Source organism: Talpa europaea (genome assembly GCF_964194135.1).
Source record: "Talpa europaea genome assembly, chromosome: 2".
NCBI lineage: Eukaryota > Metazoa > Chordata > Mammalia > Eulipotyphla > Talpidae > Talpa > Talpa europaea.
In genome coordinates this window covers 121,651,640-121,679,081 of record NC_140068.1, presented here as the reverse complement: position 1 = coordinate 121,679,081, position 27,442 = coordinate 121,651,640, and the positions used below count along the sequence as shown (strand labels likewise).

The 27,442-nt window shown below is 46.2% G+C and overlaps 2 protein-coding genes across 2 annotated transcripts in view; both read left to right on the top strand.

Annotated features, from left to right (window-relative positions):
* Positions 1-27,442, top strand: part of LOC311167570 (saoe class I histocompatibility antigen, A alpha chain-like) — a gene marked incomplete at its 5' end in the record, with an annotated part of 516,604 nt that overhangs the window by 120,278 nt on the left and 368,884 nt on the right. The window lies entirely within an intron of this gene.
* Positions 14,931-27,442, top strand: part of LOC311167663 (patr class I histocompatibility antigen, B-2 alpha chain-like) — a gene marked incomplete at both ends in the record, with an annotated part of 266,300 nt that continues 253,788 nt past the window's right edge. Inside the window, 3 exons of the mRNA XM_084228725.1 lie at positions 14,931-14,969; positions 15,028-15,183; positions 15,388-15,646. Of these exons, the coding sequence (XP_084084851.1) occupies positions 14,931-14,969; positions 15,028-15,183; positions 15,388-15,646 (454 nt within the window). The remainder of the gene's footprint in view (positions 14,970-15,027; positions 15,184-15,387; positions 15,647-27,442) is intronic.

Genomic DNA, 27,442 nt, shown 5'->3' with positions numbered 1-27,442 from the left:
TGAACCTCAGATTCTTCAGTAACACTTTTCTTAAAATACCAGCCCCCCAGGAGGAGTGTGAGGAAGAAATGGAATGATGCGTGTGAAGAAGTGGGTGCAGTGTTTGTCAGGAGATGGTTCCACCTTTCTCCTTCCTAATCCCACAGGAAAGAAGGGAATCCTGGTGATGATAATGCAGTGCACTTTGTAGTCATGTAGACATTACAAAGGAAATGTCACACTTTCATAGTTCTTAAAAATTAGAGTTTGAAAATAACTTTAAAATTACCTTGCTTTTGTTTGTATCTTTTTTTTAAACTGAGGTCAAGTGACCTTATGGAAAGTATCCACAGTCACCCAACTAGGTAATGGCGAGATAATAATTCAAACATGGGTGATATTTTGTTCCTAAATATGCTTTTTTGGCTATCTTATCTTTATTAGGTATGTCTTAAAGTAATAGCACTTATAATCATCTAATTCCTACAAAAGTATCTAGGTAGGTAGCATTATTTTCCCCATTAAGAAATCAGAATGGAGGTTCAGAGAAGTTAGGTGATATCTACAAGTCTTCAAATTATGAAGTACCCTCTGAGAACTGCTTTATGTGTATTCCATGAAATTTGACATCGTGTGTTTTATTATGACTTTGTTCAAAATATTTTCTAGTTTTACTTGTGATTTGTTTGACCCAAGAAAATGTGGTTTTGTGTATTAAGTGTATTAAAAATGTGTCTTTTAAATTTCTGAATATTTGGAGATTTAATGGATTTGAACTGTCCAATATGATATTCATTACTCAATTGTGGATATTTAATTTATTTAAATGAATTTAAATTAAAATTCAGGGCCTCCCCGGTGGCGCAGTGGTCGAACGCTGAGTTGCCCTCTGCAGCGCCGCTTAGATCGCCGGCTGCTCCCTGGCCACAGGAGGAGGGTCCCACATGGCGCGCAGACCTCTCCTGCCGCCCGTTGCTGCCCTCAGCAGTGTACTTTGGTCCTTCTGCCTGCTCTGCTCCCCGCCCTGGCTCTGGTGAATTCTCTCACCCTCCCGCACTTCTGACTGTACCCAGTGCTTGTATAAATAAATAAATAAATAAATCTTTAAAACAAACAAACAAAAAAAAGAGCAATTATAAAAAAAAGACTGAAGTGTCTTTTTGAAAAAAAAATAAAATTCAGTGGCTAAGGCATTCTAGCCAAATTTTAATTGCTTAAAAGTCATATATGGATAATGGGCACCATATTTGGGCGGTACAGATATAGAATGTTTTCATCATTACAGAAAATTCTATTGTAATATTTTGTTAATGATTTCTAATCTAATACTGTTACAGCTTAAGAACATGCTTTGTTTGTATGATTTTGACTTCTGACATTTATTGAGACTTGTTTTATGTCTCAGAGTATAGTCTACCTTGGTGAATTTTTCAAGTGCACATGAGAAGATTATACAATTCTTTTCAGTTCTTGGGTGTAGTGTTCTATAACTTTCAACTAGGTTGATTTATATCTCCGATGTGTTTGTTAAATTTTTGTCTTGTTATCAGTTGCTGAGAGATAGGTGCTAAAATCTGCAACAATAATTTGGATCTGTCTATACTTTTTATTAGTTCATAACAGAGCTCATAACATGACAGCTTTAAATTTTTTAAGTTTTCTTGATGACTTAACCCTTTTATCATTATGAAATGCCTATCTTGGTAATACTCTTTGAGGTCTACTTCTATTATAAAATATGGTAATGGAAGATGTTTTATGATTAGTATTTCAATGCTATATATTTTCCATTCTTTCATTTTCAATTTTTCTGTTGTCTTTTTTTTTTTTTAAAGATTTATTTATTTATTTATACAAGCACTGGGTACAGTCAGAAGCGCAGGAGGGTGAGAGAATCACCAGAGCCAGAGCGGGGAGCAGAGCAGGCAGACGGGCCAAAGTACACTGCTGAGGGGAGCAGCGGGTGGCAGGAGAGGTCTGCGCGCCATGTGGGACCCTCCTCCTGTCGCCGGGGAGCAACCGGGGCTCGAACCGGCGCTGCGGAGGCTGAGGGCAGCTTTGCAACCCAGCGTTCAACCGCTGCGCCTCCGGGGAGACCCTGTTGTCTTCTTTTTTAAGATTTATTTATTTATGCACACAAGAACTGGGGTGTAGACCAGAGGTGCGGGGGGTGGGGGAGGGTGAGAGAATTCACCAGAGACAGTGGGGAGCAGAACAGGAAGATCGAGTGAAATATACTGCTGAGGGGAGAAGTGTGCGAGACAGGAGAGGTCTCCTGTGCCATGTGGGTTGCGCCCTGGCTGGCTGAGGGTAGAACTCATGCTGCAGTAGTTGGGGAGAGCTTGATAGTGTGTGTATTTAACCCCTGCGCCTCCAGGGAGGCCCCCTTTTCTGTTGTTGCTATGTTTAAAGAGTGTTACTTGTCAAAACATCTACTTTGATGTTGCATTTTTTAGCCAGTCTGAATCTGCATCTTTTAATTTCTTTTTTTAGTTATTATTAGTTATTATTAGTATATGTGGATTTTAAACTACAATGCTGATATTTGATTTTTATTGTTGCATTTGCTCTTTCTTTGTTCCTCCCTTTTTATTGTTAATTAAGTATTTTTATGTCTTTACTTTTATTTTCATTTTCTATGTTAGGTATTATCTTTAGTTATATCATTTTATGTTATGTTCTTAGTGGTTGATTTAAAGATTACATTATATATCTCTAACTTGTCATATGTATATAATAACAAAGTTCTGTTACTTTACAATGTAAAGATATTAAAATAGCATATTTTAATGATCACTCTCTCTTCCCCTGTGCTCTGTCTTGCCACACATTTTTTTTTAATTTTTTTTTTTTAAATAGAGGCATGTTTTTATTTATTTATTGGTTTATTTGTTTTGTTTACACAAGCACTGGGTACAGTCAGAAGCCGGGAGGGTGAGAGAATTCACCAGAGCCAGAGCGGGGAGCAGAGCAGGCAGAAGGACTGAAGTACATTGCTGAGGGGAGCAGCGGGCGGCAGGAGAGGTCTGCGCGCCATGTGGGAACCTCCTCCGGTGGCCGGGGAGCACCCGGGGATCGAACTGGAGCCGCAGAGGCTGCGGGCAGCTTCGCAACCCAGTGCTCTACCGCTGCGCCACTGGGGAGGCCCGCCACACATTTTTTTATTTCTAAATATGGTACAACCTAACATTACCTTGTTACTGTTTTTACCTTATAAGATTAATAGTCTTTAAAATGTATGTATTTGTGTGTGTATGTGTTTGTCACTTATATCTACTGATATGTCTTTTCTCTTTCCAGTGTTCTTCACACCTTCGCAAATAACTGGGTCTCTACTTGGTATTTTTCTTTTTGAACTAAACATTTTAGTGTTCCTTTAGTATTCCTTGAACTAATACATTTTAGTATTCCTTATTGAAGTCTATTTAAGACAATTTCTTTCACCTTTTCCTTGGGGAAATATCTTTATTTTTGAAAGATAATTTAACTAGTTCTAGAATTCTAGACTAATACGTTTTTCTGTTTAACACTTTAAATTTGTCATGGCCGTGTCTTCTGGTCTCTATTGATTCCAATGAGGAGATATAATTTCTATTGTTTTTCTCCTTTCTGGAATGTGTTTTGTTTTCTCTTGTGGCTTTTAAGATTTTTCTTTTCATGTTTGATTTTAAGCAGTTAGACGGTGATGTATAATTTTGGTATCTTTGTATTTATTCTTCTTTAGGTTTCTGAGTCTATTGAATCTTGGGTCAATGGCTTTCATATGTTCTGGGCCATTAAAGTATTTCTCCTGGGAATCAAGTTATGTATTTATTAGCATGTTTATCCTGAAAGCAAATATGTTTTAAAATCACATTGTCTGTTTTCAATGACACTGATTCCTTCTTCTGCTGTATGCAACATAATAAACTCATTGACAGTATTATTTATCTGTAATATATCTTTCATTTCTAGCATTTGCATTTGACTCTGAAATTATCCAAACATGTTCAGTTATTCTATTTCATTCATCTTAAATATTTATAAACATTATTTTAAAGTGTCTGCCTTATAATTCCAACAACAATTTTATTCTGTAGGGAAGGTTTCATTTACTGTTTCCTCTTTGAGGACATAATAGTTTTCTTACTTTTTCTATGTGTTTTATAATTTGATTTTGATAAAGATTAAATTCAGACATCATCAATTATAAAGAAATAGTAGAGTCTGAAGAAAACAGCAATCATCTCTAGAGAAAGGGCAGACTTTTGTTATCTGGCTCACCATTAGTGAGACGATTTGAGACAATCTAGTCAGTAGTGGAGCTAGGCCTGTAAGGTTTTGTGGCTTTAGTTATTTAGGTCATTATAGGTTTCATGTTACATGGTAGAGGAATCACAACTTTCTGTAGGGGAAGAGAGGAAGTTTCTCCCTACCCCTTTGGGTTCTTTTAGACTGACTGAACAACAAAGTAATGTCAGATACATCAATAGGACAAAAAAAAAAAAAATTGAGTTACATACATATGGAGAATTTTTTTAAAAGATTTTTTATTTATTTATACAAGTACTGGGTACAGTCAGAAGCGCGGGAGGGTGAGAGAATTCACCAGAGCCAGAGGAGAGCACAGAGCAGGCAGAAGGGCCGAAGTACACTGCTGAGGGGAGCAGCGGGCGGCAGGAGAGGTCTGCAAGCCATGTGGGACCCTCGCCCTGCGGCCGGGAATCGAACTGGTGCTGCAGAGGCTGCGGGCAGCTTAGCAACCCAGCACTCAGCCACTGAGCCACTGGGGAGGCCCACATATAGAGAATTTAAGTGGAGGTGAATTCCAGGGTCAGTGGGGGCAAATGAGGGTCTACGTCCTTAGCTAAGGAATAAGATAGAGGCCAGGGCCTTCAAGGAGAGAGGAAGGGAACTCACATTATGAGGACTGGGTGACTCATATGACAAAGACCAGATTTTTGAATTAGATGTTTGCCCTGCCTTGTAGATAGGTTTCTACCATTGAAGGGTTCTTTATGGTAAAAAGCCTAATTCTGAGTAATAGTCTCAATTTTCATTTTTCAAGATAGTTAAGGGAGTGGTAAAGGTTTCTGCTATGAGAACCTGCAGGGTCTTTATTAACCTTAGTTTGAAATAATCCACATGCCAAATTGACACATCTCCATCAAGCCTCTTCTAAAACACTTACAGACTGGGATGTGAACACCTGGGAGTATTTAATCACTTCTTTTTTTTTTTTTCAAGATTCATTTATTTATGCATACAATAACTGGGGTACAGGCCAGAGTTGTGGGGGGTGTGAGGATTCACCAGAGACAGAGCCCGGCACAGAACAGGCAGACTGACTGAAATACATTGCTGAGGGGAACAGCAGGCGGGTCAGGAGAGGTTGCTGTGCTATGTAGGTTGCTCCCTGGCTCCGGATCAAACTCATGCTGCAGTGGCTGTGGGCAGCGTCATAGGTTATGTCTTAACCCCTGCGCCACCAGGGAGGCCAATCACTTCTTTCATACCTTCATTTTTAACAGGATCTGTTTGCTTTTGCTTTATTCCTCTGTGGTAGTAGTCTCCTGAAAAAGGTTCACATAGACTTTTCCTAAGATATCTAGACCCCCCCCCCGCATATATGTTATCTTGATATGTAGAACTAGGATCAGTTGAGATCCTCAACTGAAACTGTTACTACTTCTTCAAGAATGATTACCTAGATTTACTAAATTAAGGATATTTCCAGAAACAACCTTTTTTTTTTCCTTTTTAAAATCAGAGGAACCTACCTTAAGGCAGGGCAAACATCCAGAAGGAAGATTTTGTCATATGAAATTGTTCCCTCCTCATCACGTGAAATGACCCCCAACCACCTTATACTTTAGATCCCTTCACACAGAATATAAACCGCTGACTTGCATCATTTATTTTAGAATTTATAATGTAAATGCTCCATATCTGTTATTAAATTTGATATTTTCTCCTACTTATCTGTTTGATATAAATGTATTTGTCTAGTGTCAGAAGAACCCAGGGGGGTGGGGAAAAATTCCCCCCTGTATCTTAACACAGGTATCCACGCTCCTGCCCTCTACCAACTGTACATGGTCCCTTCCTAGTACTCAGTGCAAGGTCTGGGGTTTCTCTCCAGATCCTTGTTCTGCCCTTAGTCTTCAGGGGGTCTTTTGTAGTTGTGTTTGGGGTGGGCTGTCTACCTCCATTTCCTGGTCCTTCCCTCAGTGGGGAGAAGAACCTAACACAGGGTAAGGCCCATGTGTATCTCTGGGGTGACTCTGAGTTCTCCCGGACTCACTCTCAGTTCTCCTTAGACTCCCATCTGTACCTGGGGACAGAAAGTAGATGTTTTTCTCAGTTCTGCAGCTCCTCACCCAGAGGTACATGCTGCTCATCAGCAGCACCATGACGTGGGTGTTCGGGACTTCCCCTAGTTCTTCCTCTCTGACTTCAGCAGGATTTCCATGCCTGAGTTCAGGTCTCTCAGTTATCTCCCTGCCCCCTCAAACTGTCCTGTGAAGGTCCATGGAAAAGGGCCAAAGGATAGGTGCAGGCTCCCTGTGTCTGAGCTCTTGGGGATTCTAAACCCTTTAAAATTGCCTTAAAGTATTCCCTTGTGTATATATAGCACATCTTCTTGATCCAGACATCTGATTTTGGGCATTTATGTTGTTTGCATATCTTAGCTCTTGTCAATAGCTGCACCTTTATATTTGATCCCTCTCCCTACCCCAGCCAGGCAACGTGTCTCCTTTCTATCTGTACTCTGGAGTTTCTCACTCTATTAGATGTTATCATCATGAGGGAGTTCTCTATATCTGCCAATGAATTCTATTATAAAATTTTTTATGGCTGATTTTAGTAGAACCACTCCAATCTCCTTATGATGTCTATCTTCATAGCTTATCTTTTTCCCATCAATTTACCTTCAATGTGTCTTTATATTGAAACTTCATCTCTTGTAAGCAATATATAGTTCACTTCTACAGTACTGTAAGTTTAAGCTTAATCCTCTTATCAACTGTGTGAGGCAGACAACCAAGACTCTATTAGTCCCATTTTACAGGCGAGAGTGGCAACATTCCCATATTTAGCATGACACAGATCTAGGACCCAAGCCCAGGGCTTCCACACTCATAACTTCTTTCTCCAAGACTTCTTTTGTTGTTGTCTAAGATTTATTTATTTATGGGCCTCCCTGGTGGCGCAGGGGTTAAGACATGACCTATGAAGCTGTCCACAGCCTCTGCAGCACCAGTTCGATCCCCGGGCAGGGAGCTACCCACATGGCGCAGCAGACCTCTCCTGACTCGACTGCTGCTCCCCTCAGCAATGTATTTCAGTCAATCTGCCTGTTCTGTTCCCCACTCTGTCTCTGGTGCATCCTCTCACCCTCCACACCTCTGGCCTGTGCTCCAGTGGTGGTTCCAGCTCAGGGCCTCACATTATGCAATCACAACGTCATGCTGAAGAAAAGGCTTGGTGGACATGGAAGGATCTACATAGAGGCTCATGCATGTGGCTGCTGGAAAAAAGCTTCAGTTCCTCACCATGTGAGCGTCTCCTTATCTGAGTGCCCATCCAGCGCGGCAAATGTCTTTCCCCCAGAGAGGAGCAGGAGAGATCAAGCAGGAGATCGCAATGCCTTTTGAGCCTCACTGTGAAGTGGTGCGGGCACCCCAGCCTCCTCCAGGAGCAGGGAGCCAGCAAGTCCAGGGACTCACAGGAGGGGAATTGGTCTTGACCTCTTGAGTGTATTAAAAAATTGTGGACATTTGAAACACTTCTATTGTTCATCATCTGACCACAAAATATTTATATCCTTTTGTCAAAGAAAGAAAATTATGCCGATACCTTGTAGAGAGTAGTCAGGCTTTATTCAAACAAGCGCCATGGAGAAAGCAGGTTTAATTCTAAATACATGAAAGATGTAAGATTTAACACATCTGGACTCTTTTATTTTTCTGGGGATTCCTTTTCTTCCCCACTGAAGTTGGACATTTGCCTGAACAAGGCCAAATCTGTCCCTGCAGTGAGCACAGCTGGGCCCCTGCTCTGTTGCTTCAGTCTCCACTTGCTGCATTTTCATCCTGGGTCTTGAAGGGTTTGACTTGTCTCCATGGAATTCAGTGGTCAACAAAGGTTTTGGACAGTGTCTGCCAGATGTTGGCATTCACTCACTTGTTGGTTACCTTGTTCCTGGCGTACCCAAATACCCAAATGCCGCCACCAGATCTGATGTTTGATTTCTCAAGTCAGTAAGATTTTTCTTCTGGTTCTCTGAGCTTGTGTGGATTGGGGAAGTCGTCAGTCATAGGTGCAGACTCAAAGATTGCACCAGGATGAGTCTGTCACTCAAGGGTAGAACGCCCTCTAAGTTCCTTCTGGTTTTCTGACAGTTTCTCTTGAACGTCCCACACCTCAGCACAGTTTAGTCATCAGCCATCGATTTGACAGAGTTTGTATTCAGATTTGGGATCTCACCTCTCCATCTGTTGTTAAAACACATGTTAATTAAACTATTTGGACATGCCATATTTTAAGGATATACCTAAAACCCATGTAGAAAAATCCATGATTTCCACATGAAGGTAATTTTATTGTACATTATATTTTATTATACTATTTTATTATACAACAAAGTATTGGGGGGGCAAAGTATTGGGGGGCAGTATTGGGGGACAGTAAAGTATTTCAATACTTTCAAAGTATTGAAAGTTAAGAACATTCTAGATAGGTACCGTCAATATGGTAGCTACTAGCCACATATGGCTTCTTAATTTTAAATGATACATAGTAAAATATGCAACATCTCAGCTCATGAACCACATTTCAAGTATTCAACAGTTAGAGGCACCATATTGGTCAGTGCATATATAGAACATTTCTTTCTTCCTGAACATTCTGTTGGACAGCACTGCTCTTCATGCTTTGGGAGCATCAAGTCAGATGCATTAAACACATGTAAAATCAAGGGGTCAATACTATATCTCTCTTAAAGATTAGGCAAGGTCATTGGATGGAAATGTATATTAAGTGGGTCTGGTGCCTCCAGACATAAACTGTCCCATTTCCAAAGGGAAGCACCTGTCTCTCCACCTCCCTTCTCAAACTGAGCACTCTCTCATCATCTCTGAGGAATGAGTGCTCATCCAGAGATTCCAGGGACAAAACTCTAAGAAAAACTTTGGAAATTGGAAATCCAAACCAAGGAGATGCATCCTGAGAGCTCAATAAGAGACAAAGGTAGAGGACACTTGACAAATGACAAAGGCAGAGACTCTCCCTTGTTCACTGAGAAAAGCATTTCTAAAGTTGGTCTGTGGAACTGTTGAGGTCACCCAGAACCTTTCACGGGATCCAGGAGGTCAAAACTATTTTTATAACATCACTTGGATACCATTTGCCTTTCAGTATTTTGACATTTGCTAAGATAAAACTTAGTAAGAATGGAAATTATAGTACCAACTGCAGTAGTAGTTATTTTTACCACCACTTTCTTGCAGAAAAAAAAAAAATCCAGACCAGTTTTACTTCAAAATGTCCTGGTTAAATCATGAAAGCATATTTTCTATTTATCATCCTGAAATCCACATTTTTATAAAGGTCTGAAACGATGACAAGGAAGTACACATAAGGCGTGTCTGCTACCGTCCAAAGAGCTGTGTCCCAGGGGGGGAAATGTATGAAGTGAATTCAGGCAATATCATTTTTAATTGAAGGAATGAATGGCTAAAAACACGTTTACTTAGACTAGTTGAATTGGCAACACTTTCCTGAAAATGAATGTGCGTCTGTCCCTTTTAAAAATGCCGCCCACTCGCAAGACAAACATCAACAGATACACCAAGATTGAAATCATATCAACCATCTTTTCTGACCATGAAGGCATCAAACTAGAAATAAACCATAAAAAGAAGGCAAGGAACTTTCCTACCTCATGGAGATTAAAAACCACACTACTGGAAGACCACTGGACTAATGAGGAGATCAAAGAAGAAATTAAAAAATTTTTTGAATTGAATGACAAGGAGGACACCAATATCCTAAATGTATGGGATGCAGCAAAAGCAGTAATAAGAGGAAAATATATAGCAATAGAAGCTCACATCAAGAAACAAGAAAGAACTCAAAGAAACAACCTAATCTCGAAGCTCAATGATCTAGAAAAAGAACAACAAAAAAACCCCAAAACCAGTAGAAGAAAAGAAATAATAAAAACCAAAGCAGAAATAAATGAAATTGAAACTAAAAAAAAACAATCCAAAAGATCAATGAAACCAAGAGCTGGTTCTTTGAAAAAATCAATAAAATAGACAAACCCCTAGCCAGGCTCACAAAGGAAAAAAGGGAGAAAGCACAAATAAACAGGATCATCAATGAAAGAGGAGAAATCACAACGGACACAGCAGAAATCAAAAGAATAATCAGTAACTACTATGAACAGTTATATGGAAACAAGTTTAACAATCTAGAGGAGATGGACAAATTCCTACAACTCTACAATCACCCAAAGCTAGATAAAGAAGAAATAGAACAACTAAACAGACAATTACAATTAGCGAAATTGAAATGGTAATCAAAAACCTCCCCAAAAACAAAAGCCCAGGACCTGATGGATTTACAAATGAATTCTACCAAACATTCAGAGACGAATTAGTGCCTATCCTTCAGAAACTCTTCCAAAAAATTGAGAAGGAAGGGACAATACCAAACACGTTCTATGAAGCCAACATTACACTAATACCAAAACCTAACAAGGACAACACAAAAAAGGAAAACTACAGGCCAATCTCCCTAATGAACACTGATGCAAAAATCCTCAATAAAATTTTAGCCATCAGAATCCAACAATGTATCCATAAGATAATTCACCACGACCAAGTAGGATTCATTCCAGGGGCACAAGGATGGTTTAACATCCGAAAATCAATCAACGTTATCCAACACATCAACAAAAAGAAATATAAAAACCATATGATAATATCAATAGATGCTGAGAAAGCTTTCGACAAAGTGCAACACCCATTCATGATAAAAGCCCTTGAAATTCTTGGGATACAAGGAACATACCTCAACATCATAAAGGCCATCTATGACAAGCCAACAGCCAGTATCATTCTCAATGGTGAAAAGCTGAAAGCAATTCCATTAAGATCGGGAACAAGACAAGGATGTCCACTCTCACCACTGCTTTTCAATATAATACTGGAAGTCCTAGCCAGGGCAATAAGACAAGAGAAAGACATCCAAGGAATCCAAATAGGAAAAGAAGAAGTCAAACTATCACTATTTGCAGACGATATGATATTATACATAGAGAACCCCAAAAACTCCACAGAAAAGCTAATTCAACTCATCAATCAGTTCAGTAAAGTGGCAGGATACAAAATCAACACGCAAAAGTCAGTAGCCTTCCTATACACAAACAATAAATCTGAAGAAGAAGAAATCAAAAAAACCATCCCTTTTGTTATTGAAACAAAAAAAATCAAATATTTGGGAATAAATCTAACAAAAGAGGTAAAGGACCTATACAAAGAAAACTATAAAACACTGTTAAAAGAAATAGAAGAAGACACAAAGAAATGGAGAGACATCCCCTGCTCATGGATTGGAAGAATAAACATCATTAAAATGGCCATCCTTCCAAAAGCAATATACAGATTCAATGCTATTCCAATCAAAATTTCAATGTCATTCTTCAAAGAAATAGAACAATTATTGATGAAATTCATATGGAATCACAAAAAACCCCGAATAGCCAAAGCTCTCCTGAAAAAAAAAAGAAGGGAATGGAGGCATTACACTCCCAGACTTCAAACTATACTACAAAGCCATAATCATCAAAACTGCATGGTATTGGAACAAGAACAGACATACAGACCAATGGAATCGAATAGAAAATCCAGAAATAAACCCACAGATTTATGGTCAACTAATCTTTGACAAAGGAGCAAAGACTATGCACTGGAGCAAAGAAAGTTTGTTCAATAAATGGTGCTGGGAAAACTGGGTCGCTACATGCAAAAGAATGAAGCTTGACCACTACCTCACACCATACACAAAAATCAACTCAAAATGGATTAAAGAACTAGACATAAGACCTGAAACCATAAAATATATAGAAGGAAATATAGGCGAAACACTACGTGATTTGCACATCAAAGACATCTTTACAAGCACATCACCCAAAGCAGTGATAGTGAAGGCAAAGATAAACAGCTGGGACTACATCAAATTAAAGAGCTTCTGCACAGCAAAAGAGACAATAACAAAAACAAAGAGAAACCCCACCAACTGGGAGAACATTTTTGCACCCAACACTAATGATAAAGGACTGATCACAAAAATCTGCAAAGAGCTGATGAGACTCAACAACAACAAAGAAAATAATCCAGTCAAAAAATGGGCAGAAGAGCTAAAAAGAAACTTCTCTGAAGAGGAAATGCAAATGGCCAACAGGCATATGAAAAAATGTTCAACATCACTTGCCATCAGGGAAATGCAAATCAAAACTACCATGAGATACCATCTTACACCAGTGAGAATGGCACATATTAAAAAAACTAGCAACAACAAATGCTGGCGAGGGTGTGGAGAAAAAGGAACTCTTCTGCACTGTTGGTGGGAGTGCAAACTGGTCCAACCACTGTGGAAAGCTGTGTGGAGATTTCTGGACCTACTAAACATAGAGCTTCCCTAGGATCCAGCAATTCCACTCCTAGGTATTTACCCAAAGGACACAGAAACATCAATTCCAAAAAGCACCTGCACCCCTAAGTTTATAGCAGCACTGTTTACAATAGCTAAGCTTTGGAAACAGCCCAAATGCCCAAAAATAGATGACTGGATCAAGAAGATGTGGTACATATATACCATGGAATATTACTCAGCATTCATAAAAGATAAACACATGCAATTTGCAGCAACATGGATGGCGCTGGAAGGGATCATGCTCAGCGAAATAAGCCAGAAAGAAAAAGAAAACTACCGGATGGTCTCACTCATAGCAGGAATCTAGAAAACTTAAATAAGGGACCAGGAAAATGAATAACTATAAGAAAGTGAAAATCAAAATCAACAAAAAACTATGAACCAGAGACACTTTTAGGGGGCGGGGGCGGGAGGGGAGGGATTGGGGTCAGAATGGGGGGGCTACAATTGTATGGGGAATATAACTATAAAATTTATTATAAAAAAAAAAGCAGCTACATATGTAAAAATAAAAGATAATACAAAAAAAATAAATAAAAATAAAAATGCTGCCCACTGCTCCCCTCAGCAGTGTACTTGGGTCCTTCTGCCTGCTCTGCTCCTCGCTCTGGCTCTGGTGAATTCTCTCATCTTCCAGTGCTTCTGACTGTACGAGTGCATGTATAAACAAAAAACAAAACAAACAAACAAACAAACAAATAAATAAAACATGCCTATATAAAAAAATAAAATAAAAATAAAAATCAACTGAGGGCCTCCCCAGTGGCGCAGTGGTTGAGTGCTGGGTTGTGAAGCTGCTCGCAGCCTCTGCAGGGCTAGGGCGCTGATTCGATCCCCGGCTGCTCCCTGGCCACCGGAGGAGGGTCCCACATGGCGCGCAGACCTGTCCTGCTGCCCGCTGCTCCCCTCAGCAGTGTACTTCGGTCCTTCTGCCTGCTCTGCTCCCCGCTCTGGCTCTGGTGAATTCTCTCACCCTCCCATGCTTCTGACTGTACCCAATGCTTGTATAAATAAATAAATTTTTTAAAAAATAAATAAATAAAAATTAACTGAGGGCACTTGTTGCCTTAATAAAATGTAAACTCCCAGAGAAAACCAAAATTATGGAAAATTGAGTCCTATCACTATAAACTTGACAACTTACAGTATGGACTAATTTTTCATTTGGGATCTGTGGTAAAAAGTAAAACACATGATTTTTGATAACTTGATCCCAGTGTAATTAACACTATATATAAAGTGTAGTGAAACAATAGGTAACTTTTAAAAAAAAAATTCATACAATTGTGCAATTATCCTTACATTTGCAGAAAGTTATTTTCTTAAAAATGCTTTGTTAGCATACATTGGTTATTAATATTCTAAAGTAAAGAAGTAATAACATCATTTTGAAAGGTTTTATTCTAGTAAATATTTAAAGCTATAACCCACCTAAAAAATTATACATGGGATCCGTAATAAATTGTGAGACTGTAGAGACATCCTGAAAGAAAAATGTTTGAGAATCGCTGACCCAATTCCTGGGCCTGGACTCAGGAAGACCGTGTGACAAAGGTCTTGGTGCAGGAGAGGAGGGTCTCAGGTGTGGCTCCCAAGGTCTCAGTTCCCAGGGCGCTGTCTGGGGCGGGAAGGTGACTGTTGGGGCTTCCTCACCTCCCCAGTTTCACTTCTCACAGCTCTTGTCGGGTCCTCCTTCCTGGATACTGGTGCGTCACCCCAGGGCTCACTCCCCATTGCCTGGAGGTCTCCAGAGCAGCCAATCAGCAGCCCCGCGGCTCCCGTTCCAAAGCCCTCGCCCGCCCGCCGGGACTCCATCTCCCCAGCCCGGGTGGGGGCGCGTCCTGGGAGATGGGGGGCGCAGCCCTCCTGCTCCTGCTCGCGGGGGCCGCGGCCCCGAGGGAGACCCGGGCGGGTGAGTGCGGGTCGGGAGGGGACAGGGCGCTCCCAGAGGCGGGAGCGAGGGCGCAGGCGGGCGTGGGAAAGGCGCGACCTCGCCGCAGCCCTAGTTGTCCCCCCACCTCGGCCCCGCCCCGTCCTGGCCCCTTTCTGTCCCCCCGAGACCCCAGCCTCCTCTGGCCCCCCGAGTCCCGGCCATTTTCATCCCGCAGCCGCTTTTCGGTCTCACTCGTCTTTCACCCACTTTCTGTCTCGTGGGCGCCCCCTGGGACTCGAGCCCTGGAAAGGGAGAATAGCCTGGGTCTCCCCTCCCGCCCCCAGGCCCCCACTCCATGAGGGTTTTCCACACCGCTATGTCCCGGCCCGGCCTCGGGGAGCCCCGCTTCATCTCGGTGGGCTACGTGGATGACATGCTGTTCGGGCGGTTGGACAGCGACTCCCCCCGACCAGAGAGTGGAGCCCCGGGCGCACTGGGCGGAGCAGGTGGAGCAGGAGGAGTGGGACTGGGAGACACAGATCGCAAGGGAGCGCACACTGTGGTACCGCGTGCAGCTGGACTCCCTGCGCGGCCTCTACAACCAGAGCGAGACCGGTGAGCTGGCGCAGGTCCGGGCCCGGTCAGCACCCCCATCCCCACGGACGGGGGTCGCTCGGGGTCTCCCCCTCCAGGCTTCTCTGCAACCTGCCTGGGAACAGCCAGCAGGACTTTCATCCCATTTCATTCTGTTTAGTTTATTCCCGGCGGGAGGGGGGTGCGGGCGGGGTGACCATGGGGTGACACGGGCGGGGACAGGGTCTCACACCTTCCAGGATATGTTTGGCTGCGAGGTGGGGCCCGACGGCTGCCTCCTCCGTGTGTATGAGCAGTTCGCCTATGACGGTGCTGATTATATCGCCCTGAACGAGGACCTGAGCTCCTGGACCGCAGTGGACATGGCAGCTCAGACCACCCGGAGCCAGTGGGAGGCCCAGGGCATGGCAAATCACATCAGGAACTATGTGAAGGGCAGGTGCTTGAGGTGGCTGCACAGATTCCTGGAGTACGGGAAGGAGACTCTGCAGCGCACGGGTAAGAGGGGCCTGGAGGCTCCCGGTCCCCCCCTGCCTGGAGTCACTGCGGGAAATGAGTCCTCTCTCTAGTCCCGAGAGGGGGACTCCCCTGGGTTTCATGTTCTGCACTAGAGAGACTCCCACAGACTCCGGCTTCTCCTGAAGGACAGTGAAGGGATCCAGTCTCTCCTGAGAAAGACAGACAGTCCCTGACATCACATGTCACCGGGTCCTTTTGACCAGGGGCCTGTTTGAGAACCACGGGTTTCTCTCTCAGTCTTGTTTCTGGTCTGAGAACATTTTCATTTATGTGATTCCTGCTTTTCTGTGTCATTCACCTTCCACCCAGGTCAGGAGTAAAAAGTCTTTGTTCTTCTCCATCTGTTTCATCCTACCCTGGGTTTAATTCCTCATTCTAGAACTTTCTAATAATAGGAGAATCTCACAGATTTCCCCAGATTATCCTGTTTTTTACATTTTATGCTTCTTCCTGCCACACCAGTTGTCTTGTCCATTGTGAGGATGGTCTCATGAGGATTCTTCAGTGTCCATGGAGGAAACACAAAGTGAATTTTCTGATTTACCACCTCAGATCCCCCAAAGACACACATGACCCACCACCCCACCTCTGAGCATGAGGTCACCCTGAGGTGCTGGGCCCTGGGCTTCTACCCTGCGGACATCACCCTAGCTTGGCAGTGAGATGGGGAGGACCTGACCCAGGAGATGGAGCTGGTGGAGACCAGGCCTGGGGGAGATGGAACCTTCCAGATGTGGGCGGCGGTGGTGGTGCCTTCTGGAGAGGAGCAGAGATACATATGCCATGTGCAGCATGAAGGTCTGCTGGAGCCCCAAGTCCTGAGATGGGGTAAGGAGAAGGATGTGGGCACAGAGGCCATTCTCAGGGCCTTCAGGTGCCCTTCTGGAGCCCTTCAGAGGGTCTGGATAAGGTCTGGGGCTCAGGGTATGATCTTCCCTTCCCTTCCAGTGCCTCCTCAGTCCTCCATCCCCACTGCGGGCATCATTGCTGGCCTGGTTCTCCTTGGAGCTCTGCTCACTGGAACTGCGGTGGCTGCAGCTGTGATGTGGAGGAAGAAAGGCTCAGGTAGGGAAGGGACTGGGGGCGTCTTCTCCACTGGGGGCTTTCAAGTCCCAGGGAGAACTTGCCCTACCTGGTTAATGGGAATTACCATCCTCACATATGTATGGTACCCAGAGGGCATTTGGTCCCCCTCACCTCCTTTCTTCATTTTTTCCCAGTCCTGACCTGGGTCTTTATTCACAGTTCTGGAAACTTCCCTGTTCTGCAGGATTAAAAGATTCCTTTAGGTCTTCTGACCTGACTGCTCCCTGGTCTCACATGATGTTTCTTCCCACAGGAGGACAAGGAGGAAGCTACACTCAGGCTGCAGGTAAGTGTGGATCAGTGGTTTGATCCCTGAGCCCCTGGGGACAGTGTAAATGGACTCCATGGGGGAGTCACCATTATCACTCCCTCCTGTGGTCTCATCTCTGACCAGACTCTGTTTTGTTCTCAACCAGGCAGCAACAGTGCCCAGGGCTCTGATGTGTCTCTCAGCCCCTAAGGATCTTTTACAATGAACCTGATGAGGCTCCTGTTGTGCACACCCTGGGCAGCAGGGTGATGGTGTCACTGTTGTTCTTAACTGTGATATTGAACATTTGTTCATATTTTTACTTTTCTATGACTAAAGTTGCTGTTTGTGTGGAAGTTTTGTACATTTTTACAAATGAGTTGCCATTCATTTATTACACTATTTTTGTCCTTATTAAAATTGGGTTATTTCTTTCTGATCATTGAGTTTTAGGCATTATTTGTAGATACAGTCCTTTATCAGATTCGTGATTTGCAAATGTTTCCCCGCATCTGTGACCTGAACTCCTTTACTGATGGGAAAACAAACACTATCGCCCAGACAGGAGCATGGAGATATATATATCTCCAATATATATGTATTAGAAGATAAAAGATAAATTGCTAACTGGTTTTGAGCAGACATTGGCTGACTGGGGTGTTGGGGGTGGAGGGGAATGACTGATGAGTATCCTTGAGTGTTATTTAAATGTTCTTGTATGAGCATGAAATATGCTTTCTAAAGTAAATTACACTTCATTCCTCAACTTATAAAACTCTTCACACATCATGTCCAAATCATGTGTGAAGACCAGACTGACACGTCAACTACAAGTGATGGACCTGCATGTCACAGTCACAAAGTCATGGTTTCTCTCAGGGTTCACTCTGGTATTGTCCATTCTTGGGGTGTTGGACAAATGTATAATGACCTGTGTCCATCATGAGAATATCATACAGAGTATTTTCACTGCCCATAATGCATTCTGTGCTCCAAGGAAGCAAAAGCAAAAAGAAACCAATGGAATCACATCAGAAAAAAGCTTCTACATAGTGAAGGAAACTATCGTTAAAATGAAAAGACAATATCAAATCGGAGAAACTATTTGCACATCATCAATCCAACAAGGAGTTAATATCCAAAATCTACGAAGAACTCCAAAACAAGAAAACAAGTCAAAACAGGGGCAGAGGAGCTAAATAGATACTTTTTCTAAAGAAGACACACACGTGGCCAATAGGTACATGGATAAATGCTGGTCATGTGCTGTCAGGAAAATGCCAATTGAAACCATAATGAGTTACCACCTCACACTGTGAGAATGGCCCATTGAAGGGTGTGGAGGAAAAGGAACTCTGGCACATGGTGGGTGGGAATGATGTCTCGTCTTGTTAGTGGGCAGAATGAGGGGTTCCCTGGGCCCTCAAAACTGCACATTCTACATGGGATCTGCCATCAGCTGCATAAAGACAAAACTACTCTAAAGTGTAAGATCGTCAATAGAAAAGCACTTTAATACAATTAGTATAAAATAAAAAATCAGTGTGCAATAGAGATAGAGAAGAGAAAGAATATAGTTAGAATAGTTCCCAAGTGAAGCACTCAAAGTTACCCGTCCCCCTCATGGGTAAATGCCCAGCCAAACAGGCTTGGCCCAAAGCAGGCCCATTGGGGCCTGAACGCCTGCCACAAGGCTAAGGCACCTACTGGTAGAGACCCATGGGAAAGGGGCAGGAAGGGCCAGGTGAGTCTGGAAGGACAAGAACAAAATCAAAATCCACATCAAGATAAAAGCTGCCATTGTCAGCCTCCTGATGGGTCTCTCATTCACATTTTTGTCTCTTTCACATGTCTCTTTCCATGTCCCCAACTCCCTGGCACAAGTCCAAGTGAGAAGCAAGTGTGGTTTCTTCTTAACATGTCTCTTTGCTCCATGCTCCCCCTCCAGTCTCCTTTCATCATCTTACTCCACATCTTCCTCCTCTTCCTTAGCTTCTCATCACTGCTCAGATCCACCTTTCCTTGGGCGGGGCGGTAACCTGGAACCTCTCTTTTCAATGGATAGCAGATTGGTCCTGCCCCTATAGAAAAAAAAAAAAAAATGAAGGTTCCTCAAAATAGACCTGTCACATGGTCAGGCATCCCATTCCTTGGTATTTACCCAAAGAAGGTAAAAACACTAATTCCAAGGAATATGCACCTCCTATGGTCACTGCAGCACTGTCTACCATAACCAAGCAATGAAGACAACCTACGTGCCCAGCGGTAGGTGAAGGGATAAAGAATACAAGCTATATACACAATGGAATACTACTCGGCCGTGAAAAAGATGAAATATTATATTTGCAACAACATGGATAGATATGGATGGGATGATACTAAGTGAAATAAGTTTGAAGGGGAAAGTTAAATACTGGATGATTTCATATTTGTAATATAAAGAAACAAAGCAGGGACAGATGAAACTAAACCAAAACATACTCTATATATATGACTGCAGAATGGAAGCTATGGGCTGGGGGTAAGAGTAGGAAACAAAGTAGGAAGAGGGTCCAATGGACTATGGTTAAGACTGTGGGTGCCGTTAGGGTGGGTGTGATGTAACAAACATCTGAAGAGGTGTGACCCTTGCCTCTGAACACATGCAGTGTTGTAAACCAATGCTAACCTCAGTTGAATAATACAATGAAGGTAAAAAGAAAAAAAAGTAAACTGTCTCCTCCATCAGTCACTGACCTCAGGACTTTGCCTTCGCCTCCTCACTGTCATGCAGGCTGAGAGGCTGGTTTCCCATAAGGTCAGAGGCAGGAGGTGCAGGGACTCCTGGGGCTGCTCAGAAACTGCTGAGTAGAGACACTGCAGAGAGGGCGACTCTGAGGGAACCAGAGACAGAGGGTCAGAGTAGCCCCAGTGCTGAGTGAGGGTGTGGTTCTCAAGGAGAGGGGAGTGAGTGTGTGTGTGTGTGTGTGTGTGTGTGTGTGTGTAACAGGAATGACAGGATACACAACATAAGATGATGGGAAATCAAATAACATCAAGCTCCAGAATAAATTAATTCAAATTGCACACAGAGTAGAGAGTGTCAGAACAACACCTCTATAAATGCAGTTCCATGGAGAAGCAGCTTCTGAGCAGGACTGAAAAAGCACAGGACCTGAGGAAGTGGAGGAGGTTGAGAAGTATCTCATAGTTGGCTTGAGGTGTAGAGAGCTGGGCAGGACTCCCCTCCCCCCACCCTGGCCCCTACTAGTATGTGGTGGCATCTTCACCCCTGACAGCTCCCTCCCCCAAACCCCAACGTTCATGTCCTTTGGAGTCACCTGTATATGTACATATATGTATACATATAATCCCAAATTCTTGATTTGTCACCTGTTTGGAGGCGTTTAGGTGGTTACCATAGCTTGGCTACTGTAAATACTGCTGCACTGGTGGCGTGACGGGAGTGCAGATTCCTTCACAGGAGAGTATTTATCCTCTCTGAGGAGATCCTCAGTGTAGAATTGCTGGGTCCAATGACAGAACCACACTTACTCTTTAAGAAACCTCAGTACTGTTTCCAGAAGGGCTGGCTCAGTCTATATCCAAAAACAATGCAGGACTGTCCCCTTTTCTCCACATCCTTGCCAGCACTTGTTGTTTCTGGTCTTTTGGATATGGGCCGTTCTCAAAGGTGTGAAGTGGTTTAAACCAGGGGATCATAAAGCCACAAAATGTGGGCAAAAATAAATCCTGTAACACTCAGGCCCACACAAGGCTGTCTAATACCCCAAAAGAAAATAATGAGGAAGAAATTCAGGTGAATTACCTCAGTGTTAACAATATCAATGGTCCACTGCATTCTCAAGATGTCCTCCTGAAAGCATCCCCAAAATCTTGTCCCAGCCTCTCTGCCACAAACCCCAACCCCTCCAGCAGTCTTCGAGGGTCTCACCTTTTAGGGGCTGAGATAAATTTCAGAGCACTGGGACTGTGGCTGCTGGGGGAGAACACAACAAAACTTGGTCAGAGATGAGACCACAGGAGGAACAGATGAGAGTGACTCCTACATGGACTCCATCTACACTGTTCCCAGGGGCTCAGGGATCCAACCCTTGACCACACTTACTTGCAGCCTGAGTGTAGCTTCCTCCTTGTCCTCCTGTGGGAAGAAGCATCATGTGAGACCAGGGAGGAATCAGGTCAGAAGCCTAAAGGAATCTTCTAATCCTGCACCACAGGGAAGTTTCCAGAACTGTGAGTAAAGACCCAGGTTTGGACTGGGAAAAATGAAGAACGGAGGTGAGAGGGAACTGGACCAGATGCCCTTTGGGCCACACACGTGTGGATGGTACTGCCCATTAACAGGGTAGGAAGTTCTCCCTGGGACATGAAAGCCCCCAGTGGACAAGATCCCCCACTCCCTTCCCTACCTGAGCACTTCTTCTAGCCCCTCACATGAAGCCACCTTGTGTCCAGTGAGCACACCTCCAAAGAGAACCAAGCTGGAAATGAGGACGACAGCAAGGATGGAGAACTGAGGAGGGGGAACTGGAATGGAAGAGAAGGTCAGACCCTGAACCTGAGGCCTCAGTGTGATCCTCTGAAGGTCTCCAGAAGGGCTTCTGATGCCCCTGAGTCAGCCGGGTGCCCATATCCCCCTCCTTACCCCATCTCAGGACTCGGGGTGCTATCAGCCCCTCATGCTGCACATGGCATGTATATCTCTTCTCCTCTCCAGAAGACACCTCCACAGCTGCCCACTTCTGGTAATTTCCATACCCCGCCACCCCCAGCCTGGTGTTCACCAGCTCCATTTCCTGGAGTCATGTTCTCCCCATCTTGCTGCCAGGTCAGGGTGATGTCCGCAGGGTAGAAGCCCAGGGTCAGCACCTCAGGGTAACCTCATGCTCAGAGATGGGGTGATGGGTCACATAGGGCGATTGGGGGCCTGAGTAGGAAGAATCAGACATTTCATGCTTTGTGTTTCCTCCATGGACACTGAAGCAGCCTCATGTGACCATACTCCAGTGGACAGAACACTATGCTTGGAGGGAGGAGCACAAACCCCCAAAAACAGCCTGGTCTGGGAGTCCGGGATAGCAGGTGAGAGCCCAGGGTGGGATGCAGGTCTCTGAGCATTTTGTTGCTGACTTGGGTGGAGGGTGATGACACAGACAGGCAGGAGTGAGATCTCCAAAAATGCTCTCTCACCAAAAAACAAGATCTCGAGAGAGAAATTCATTGTTCCGAAGATGGCTGCCGGTCAAAAGGATCCTGTGTAGGGTGATTTCAGGGGTGGTCTCCCCTCTTTCTCAGGAGGAACTGGATTCCTTAATTGTCCTTCAGAAAAAGTAGGAGCCTCTGGGCCAGTCTCCATCCCAGAGCTGGAAAACGAGGCCGACAGCTCCCTCTCTGGCCAGAAGGGGGCGCTTCCTCACCATGATTCCATTTCCCTGCGGGGTGCGCGCCTCAGGGAGATCAAAGGCCCCGCAGCCCTCTCACCTCTGAGCTGCGGCGCCTCCTTCCCCATCCCCAGGAGTCTGGGGGCCCCTCCACGCAACCGCCCCCCAGGCTGCTCCCGTCCTGCTCTGCCCGACCTTCCCCCTCCCCCTCGCGCCGGGGAGCTGAGCCGCGGGCCCGCCGGGTCCAGGCGCGCAGGTCCCCGCCCAGGGCGCGTCCCCGGCGCCGTCGTGGGGAGCTGGTCGTGCCCGCGGGGGAGGCGCCGTCGGGCCCCGCGGCGCAGCCCAGAGTCCTCTGGATCGTGGGAGACCCTGAGCCCGCCCTGCAGTCACCCCGTGGTCTCCCGCCCGCACCCGATCTCCCGCCCTGAATAATCCCAAACTTAAAAGAAACCTAAAGGGTGAAAGTCCCGCGGGCTCCTCCCTGGTCAAGGGGCCTGGCAGGGGCCACGGCCTCGGGGGTCACGGGGCCCCGAGACTCGGGGCGGGGGGTGGGGCGGGAGCGGTGACCCGCCCCGGCCAGCGCTGCTCCCAGCCCGGTTCTGGCTGCGGCGGCCGCGCGGGGCCTCCAGGAGCGCTTGGAGCCTCCGCGCCGAGTGTCTGCGGAGCCGCGTCTCCTCGCCCGACCCTCCCGCCCCGCCCGCCCGCCCAGGGGCCCGCGGCTCCGCGCTCTGGCCCGGGGAGTCGCTGCCGAGCCCCCGAACTGCGGGTCGTCCACGTAGCCCCCCGCGATGCACCGGGGCTCCCCGAGGCCGGGCGGGACATCACCATTTCTAACACCCTCAGAGAAGGGGACCCTGGGGGCGGGGAGGGGTGAAGCCTGGCTGACCCTCCTCCCAGGGCAGGTCCTGAGTCCCAGGGAGATGGGGCAGGGGAGAAAGTGTCCAGGAGGGAGGGAGCTCCAGAGACTGAACATGGGCAGCGGGTCCAGAGGGGGCAAGACTCAGGGGACAAAAGGAGGAGGCAGGGTGGGGGGACAGAAAGGGACCAGGACTGAGGGGGCCACGGGGGTGACAGAGGGGCCTAAGGCAGCAGCTTCCTTTGCAGAAGCCTTTTCCCTCCACCCTGCTCTCACCAGCCCAGGTGTCTGTCTGGGCCAGAGCCCTGGAGAGAAGCAGCAGGAGCAGGGTTGGGGGCCCCATGATCAGCACTGCTGGGGTCTGGGGAGCTTCTGACCCTAGGCTGGTGGGTGGAGACTTACCTGGACAGGCAGTGATGCTGACTGGTTCTCTGGGAACCTCCAGGCACTGGGGACTGAGAACTGGGGAGGAGTCACAAGTGTCCAGGGCCCAGCACAGGGGGCCTCCCTTCTGTCTCCACCACCTGTGCTGGGCCCTGGACACTTGTGACTCCTCCCCAGTTCTCAGTCTAATTCATCTCATGCAAATGTTTTCCTTGGCACATGGTAGTTGGGGACGCAGCAGGAGTGTTGTGTGTGCACTTGCGTGTCATCGCATCAGGTGCTGTAAAATGTGGATTTGAGGATGACAGAATAATGAAGATAATTTTTAATGCTTCAGCCAAAACACTTTGAAGTGAAACTGGCTTGGAGCTGTGTTTCTGTGGTAGGTAGTTGTGAAGAATAACTGCAGTTAGTAATTTAAGCTCCATTTTTAGTAAGTTTTACCTCAGCAGATGGCGAAGTAGTGAAAAAGCCAATGGTGTCTAAGTGACGTTTTGAAAATAGTTTTGACCTCGTGGTTCCTGTGACAGGCTCTGGGTGACTTCAAGGATTCCACAACCACACTTTGAGAAATGCTTTTCTCAGGGAACCAGGGAGCATCTCCCAAGTGTTCTCTGCCTTTGCCTCCTCTTCACTTGCCAGCATCCCTCTCCCTGGCTGGCTCCTGCCTCCCCAAGCAGCCTCCCCTGCAGATACAATGGGGAGCAGAGAGAGGACCCCGGAGACGTGGAGCTTGCTCTGTCATGAGAGATGGACACTGAGTAAAGGTGACAAAGACACGTGTAAACCCGACCTGAGCCAAGGGCTGGGAGGAAGGAGCGTGTTTATTATGAAAGTAGAGCAGTAGGAGCACGTCTATTATTTTAAATAATATCAAAAGATGTAAAAAATATATAAAAGAGGGCCTCCCTGGTGGCATAAGGTTTAAGTCTGAGTGCTATCACTGCTTAGACCTGAGTTTGATCCCTGGCTAGGGAGCAACATACAGGGGGCAGCAGACCTCTCCTGTCTCACCCACCCCTCCCCTCAGCAGTGGATTTCAGTGGATCAGCCTATTCTGCTCCCTACTCTGTGTCTGGTGAATCCTCTCACCCTCTGCCCCTCTGGCCTATACCCCAGTTCTTGTATGCATAAATAAATAAAAAATGAATCTTAAAAACAAACAAACAAAAAATTACGAGCAGCATCAAGTACAAGATCCATCTCAGACCCAGCAAACAGCAGAGGCTGGGGACCCAGCGGTGGTGCAGGTGAAACAAGACACAATGGGGGATTCAGTCAGCTGGAGTCAGGCTTTGTCGTCAAATGAGTTTGATGTCAAACTAGAGAGGGTCAGTCCACCATCCAGCGCTGCCAGGCCAGAAAGTCTGGGCTGGTCTGCAGCCCCAGCCAGTAGTCAGGCACCACCGGGGAGACTCAAAGGATAGCTTAAACTAGCCCTTTGTTTAATTTTTCTATATCTAAGTGACGTATTTGTCTTTCTCCTTTGGGCTTATTTCCATTAGCTCCATCCATGTTGCCCCAGATGGCATGAGTTTATGTTTCTTGATGAGTAGTATCCTATTATCTATGTACCATCCCTTCTACAGCTTGGCTACTGTAAATAGTGCTGCAGTGATCAGGGGGGTGCCGGTTTCCTTTGAAGTAGTGTAAGGTCCTCTGCTGGTGTGCTGGCACCTGCCGCCCTAAAGGGAGCTGGAGTCTCTGAGAGCACCTGCTTACTCTGCACAGGGGGTTCCAGGAGGTTAGAAGTTCTGCAAACAGAACTTCTTCATTTTTTTTTTTTTAATTTTATTTATACAAGCACTGGGTACAGTCAGAAGTGCAGGAGGTTGAGAGAATTCACCAGAGCCAGAGCAGGGAGCAGAACATGCAGAAAAACCGAAGTACACTGCTGAGGGGAGCAGCAGGCAGCAGGAGAGGACTGTCACGCCATGTGGGACCCTCGTCGGTGGCCAGGGATCAAACGGCGCTGCAGAGTCTGCGGGCAGCAGAGGCTTCAAACAGCTATGCAGCCCAACACTCAACCACTGCGCCACCAGGGGAGGCCCCCAAGTTGGTTGTTTCCAGAGCCTGAAGTCTCTTGCAATTGTGCACATGGTTGAGAACCACATGATGAGTCCCCTACTGGGCACTATCCTTCCATCGGCTGCAGCCTGTAGGGCCCTCTCGTATGGGTACTGGATTGCTCCAGCCCTTGGTTTTGGCTTTGGGGCTTTTTGGCAGCCCTCTTGTCTTAGAGCCCGGGCAGGTGGGTAACACTGTGGCCTATCCTGGCATCCCATCCTCATGCCTTGTGAATACCCTTTTCAGTTGGTATCCCAGCCGGTATCAGAGACACCAAGAGTTAATAGCTCTTTGTGAGTTGCTGGACAACAACAACAACAAACAGCTCTTTCAGACATGAGGCCCGGAACCTTTGGTGGTCCTTTCAGGTGATGTCAGACGCAGGACTGGAGGCCCAGTCTCTGACAGAGGTCTTCATCCTCTCTTCCTCCCGCAGAGGTTGGCTACTGGATGCTGCTTGTCTTCTTTCAGCTTCTGGTCCTCCTTTCTTGAGAGGCCAGGAACAGAGTCTTCCCCTTCTTTCTTTGGAGGTTGGAACAGAGCCCCTCAGCTCCCTCTAACCCTGGCTTATATCACTCTTCAGGGTGTCCCAACCTCAAGTCTGTTTGGACCATTTTTCTTTTTTTGTGCAGAAGAATTGGGGTATTGGCCAGAGGTGTAGAGTGAGCAGAACAGGCAGACTGACTGAAACACACTGCTGAGGGGAGCAGCTGGCAAGGCAGGAGAGGTCTGCTGCGCCCTGTGGGTCAGCTCCCGGCCAGGGATCAAACTCAGGCAGTAGTGGTGATGGTGCCAAGACTTAACCCCTAGGCCACCAGGGAGGCCCTGGACCATTTTTCATCCTTGGCTGACTGGGCCACTTAGCACCAATCAGCTCATAGCTTGCACCTGATTGGTCCTGCCATAACCCAGGAAGCATGCAGGAAAGGGCAGTTCTGAGGAGCAACTGCCTCAATGGACTAGTGGTGGAGCAGCAGAGTGGAGACCACCGCTGCTGCTGGTTCCTGCCACCGAGGCACCTCCCAATCTGTGCCCACAGATGCGGGGGACAGGCACAGGCCCCTCTTCCTGAGGCAGGCACTGTGGGACTTTGCCACCAGTCCAGGCCCCTTCCTTCACCGCAGCAGAACTGCTTTCTAGTGCTCTCTGAAGTGAAGGATGCTGAGGCTCAGCCCTGTTCACTGAAGCGCGACCTAGAGCCAAGTCTGGAACCACGATGTCTCCACATCTCCTCGTCTCTCCCCTACTGGCTCATGCCTCCAGCAGGGAGGTGACCTGCAGTCCCGAGGAACCCACCACTTCATGTCAGAGCCTAGGGCACAGGTGGTCACGGACCTGGCAGGACTGCAGGGTCCTCAGTGCCCCCCAGCCCTGAGTTGGAGCTACCTCTGTCCTGGCCTAAGGACCTCCCTCCCGGAGGCCTCCGAGCCCTTCCCAGCTGGCGCAGGCCTTACCAGCTCCTGCAGCTCTGCCAGATTCTCCCGCAGCTGGCCAAGTTTCGTGGCCAGCTCGCTCTTGGTGTGCTGCTCCGTTTGGAGTGAGCCAGTCACCTCCATGTTCTGATGGGACTGGACAGACAGAAGAAACAATGAGACACCACCCAATGCAGTTGGAGACCCAGAACTCGGTGTCCCCTCCCACATCAGGACGAGGTCATCCCCCAGCCCAGGGCACCCCAGGCACCTTACCTTCTTGCCAAGCGCTCTCTGGGCTCCGGATCCTGATCATCTCCTGCACCCACCCTCTGC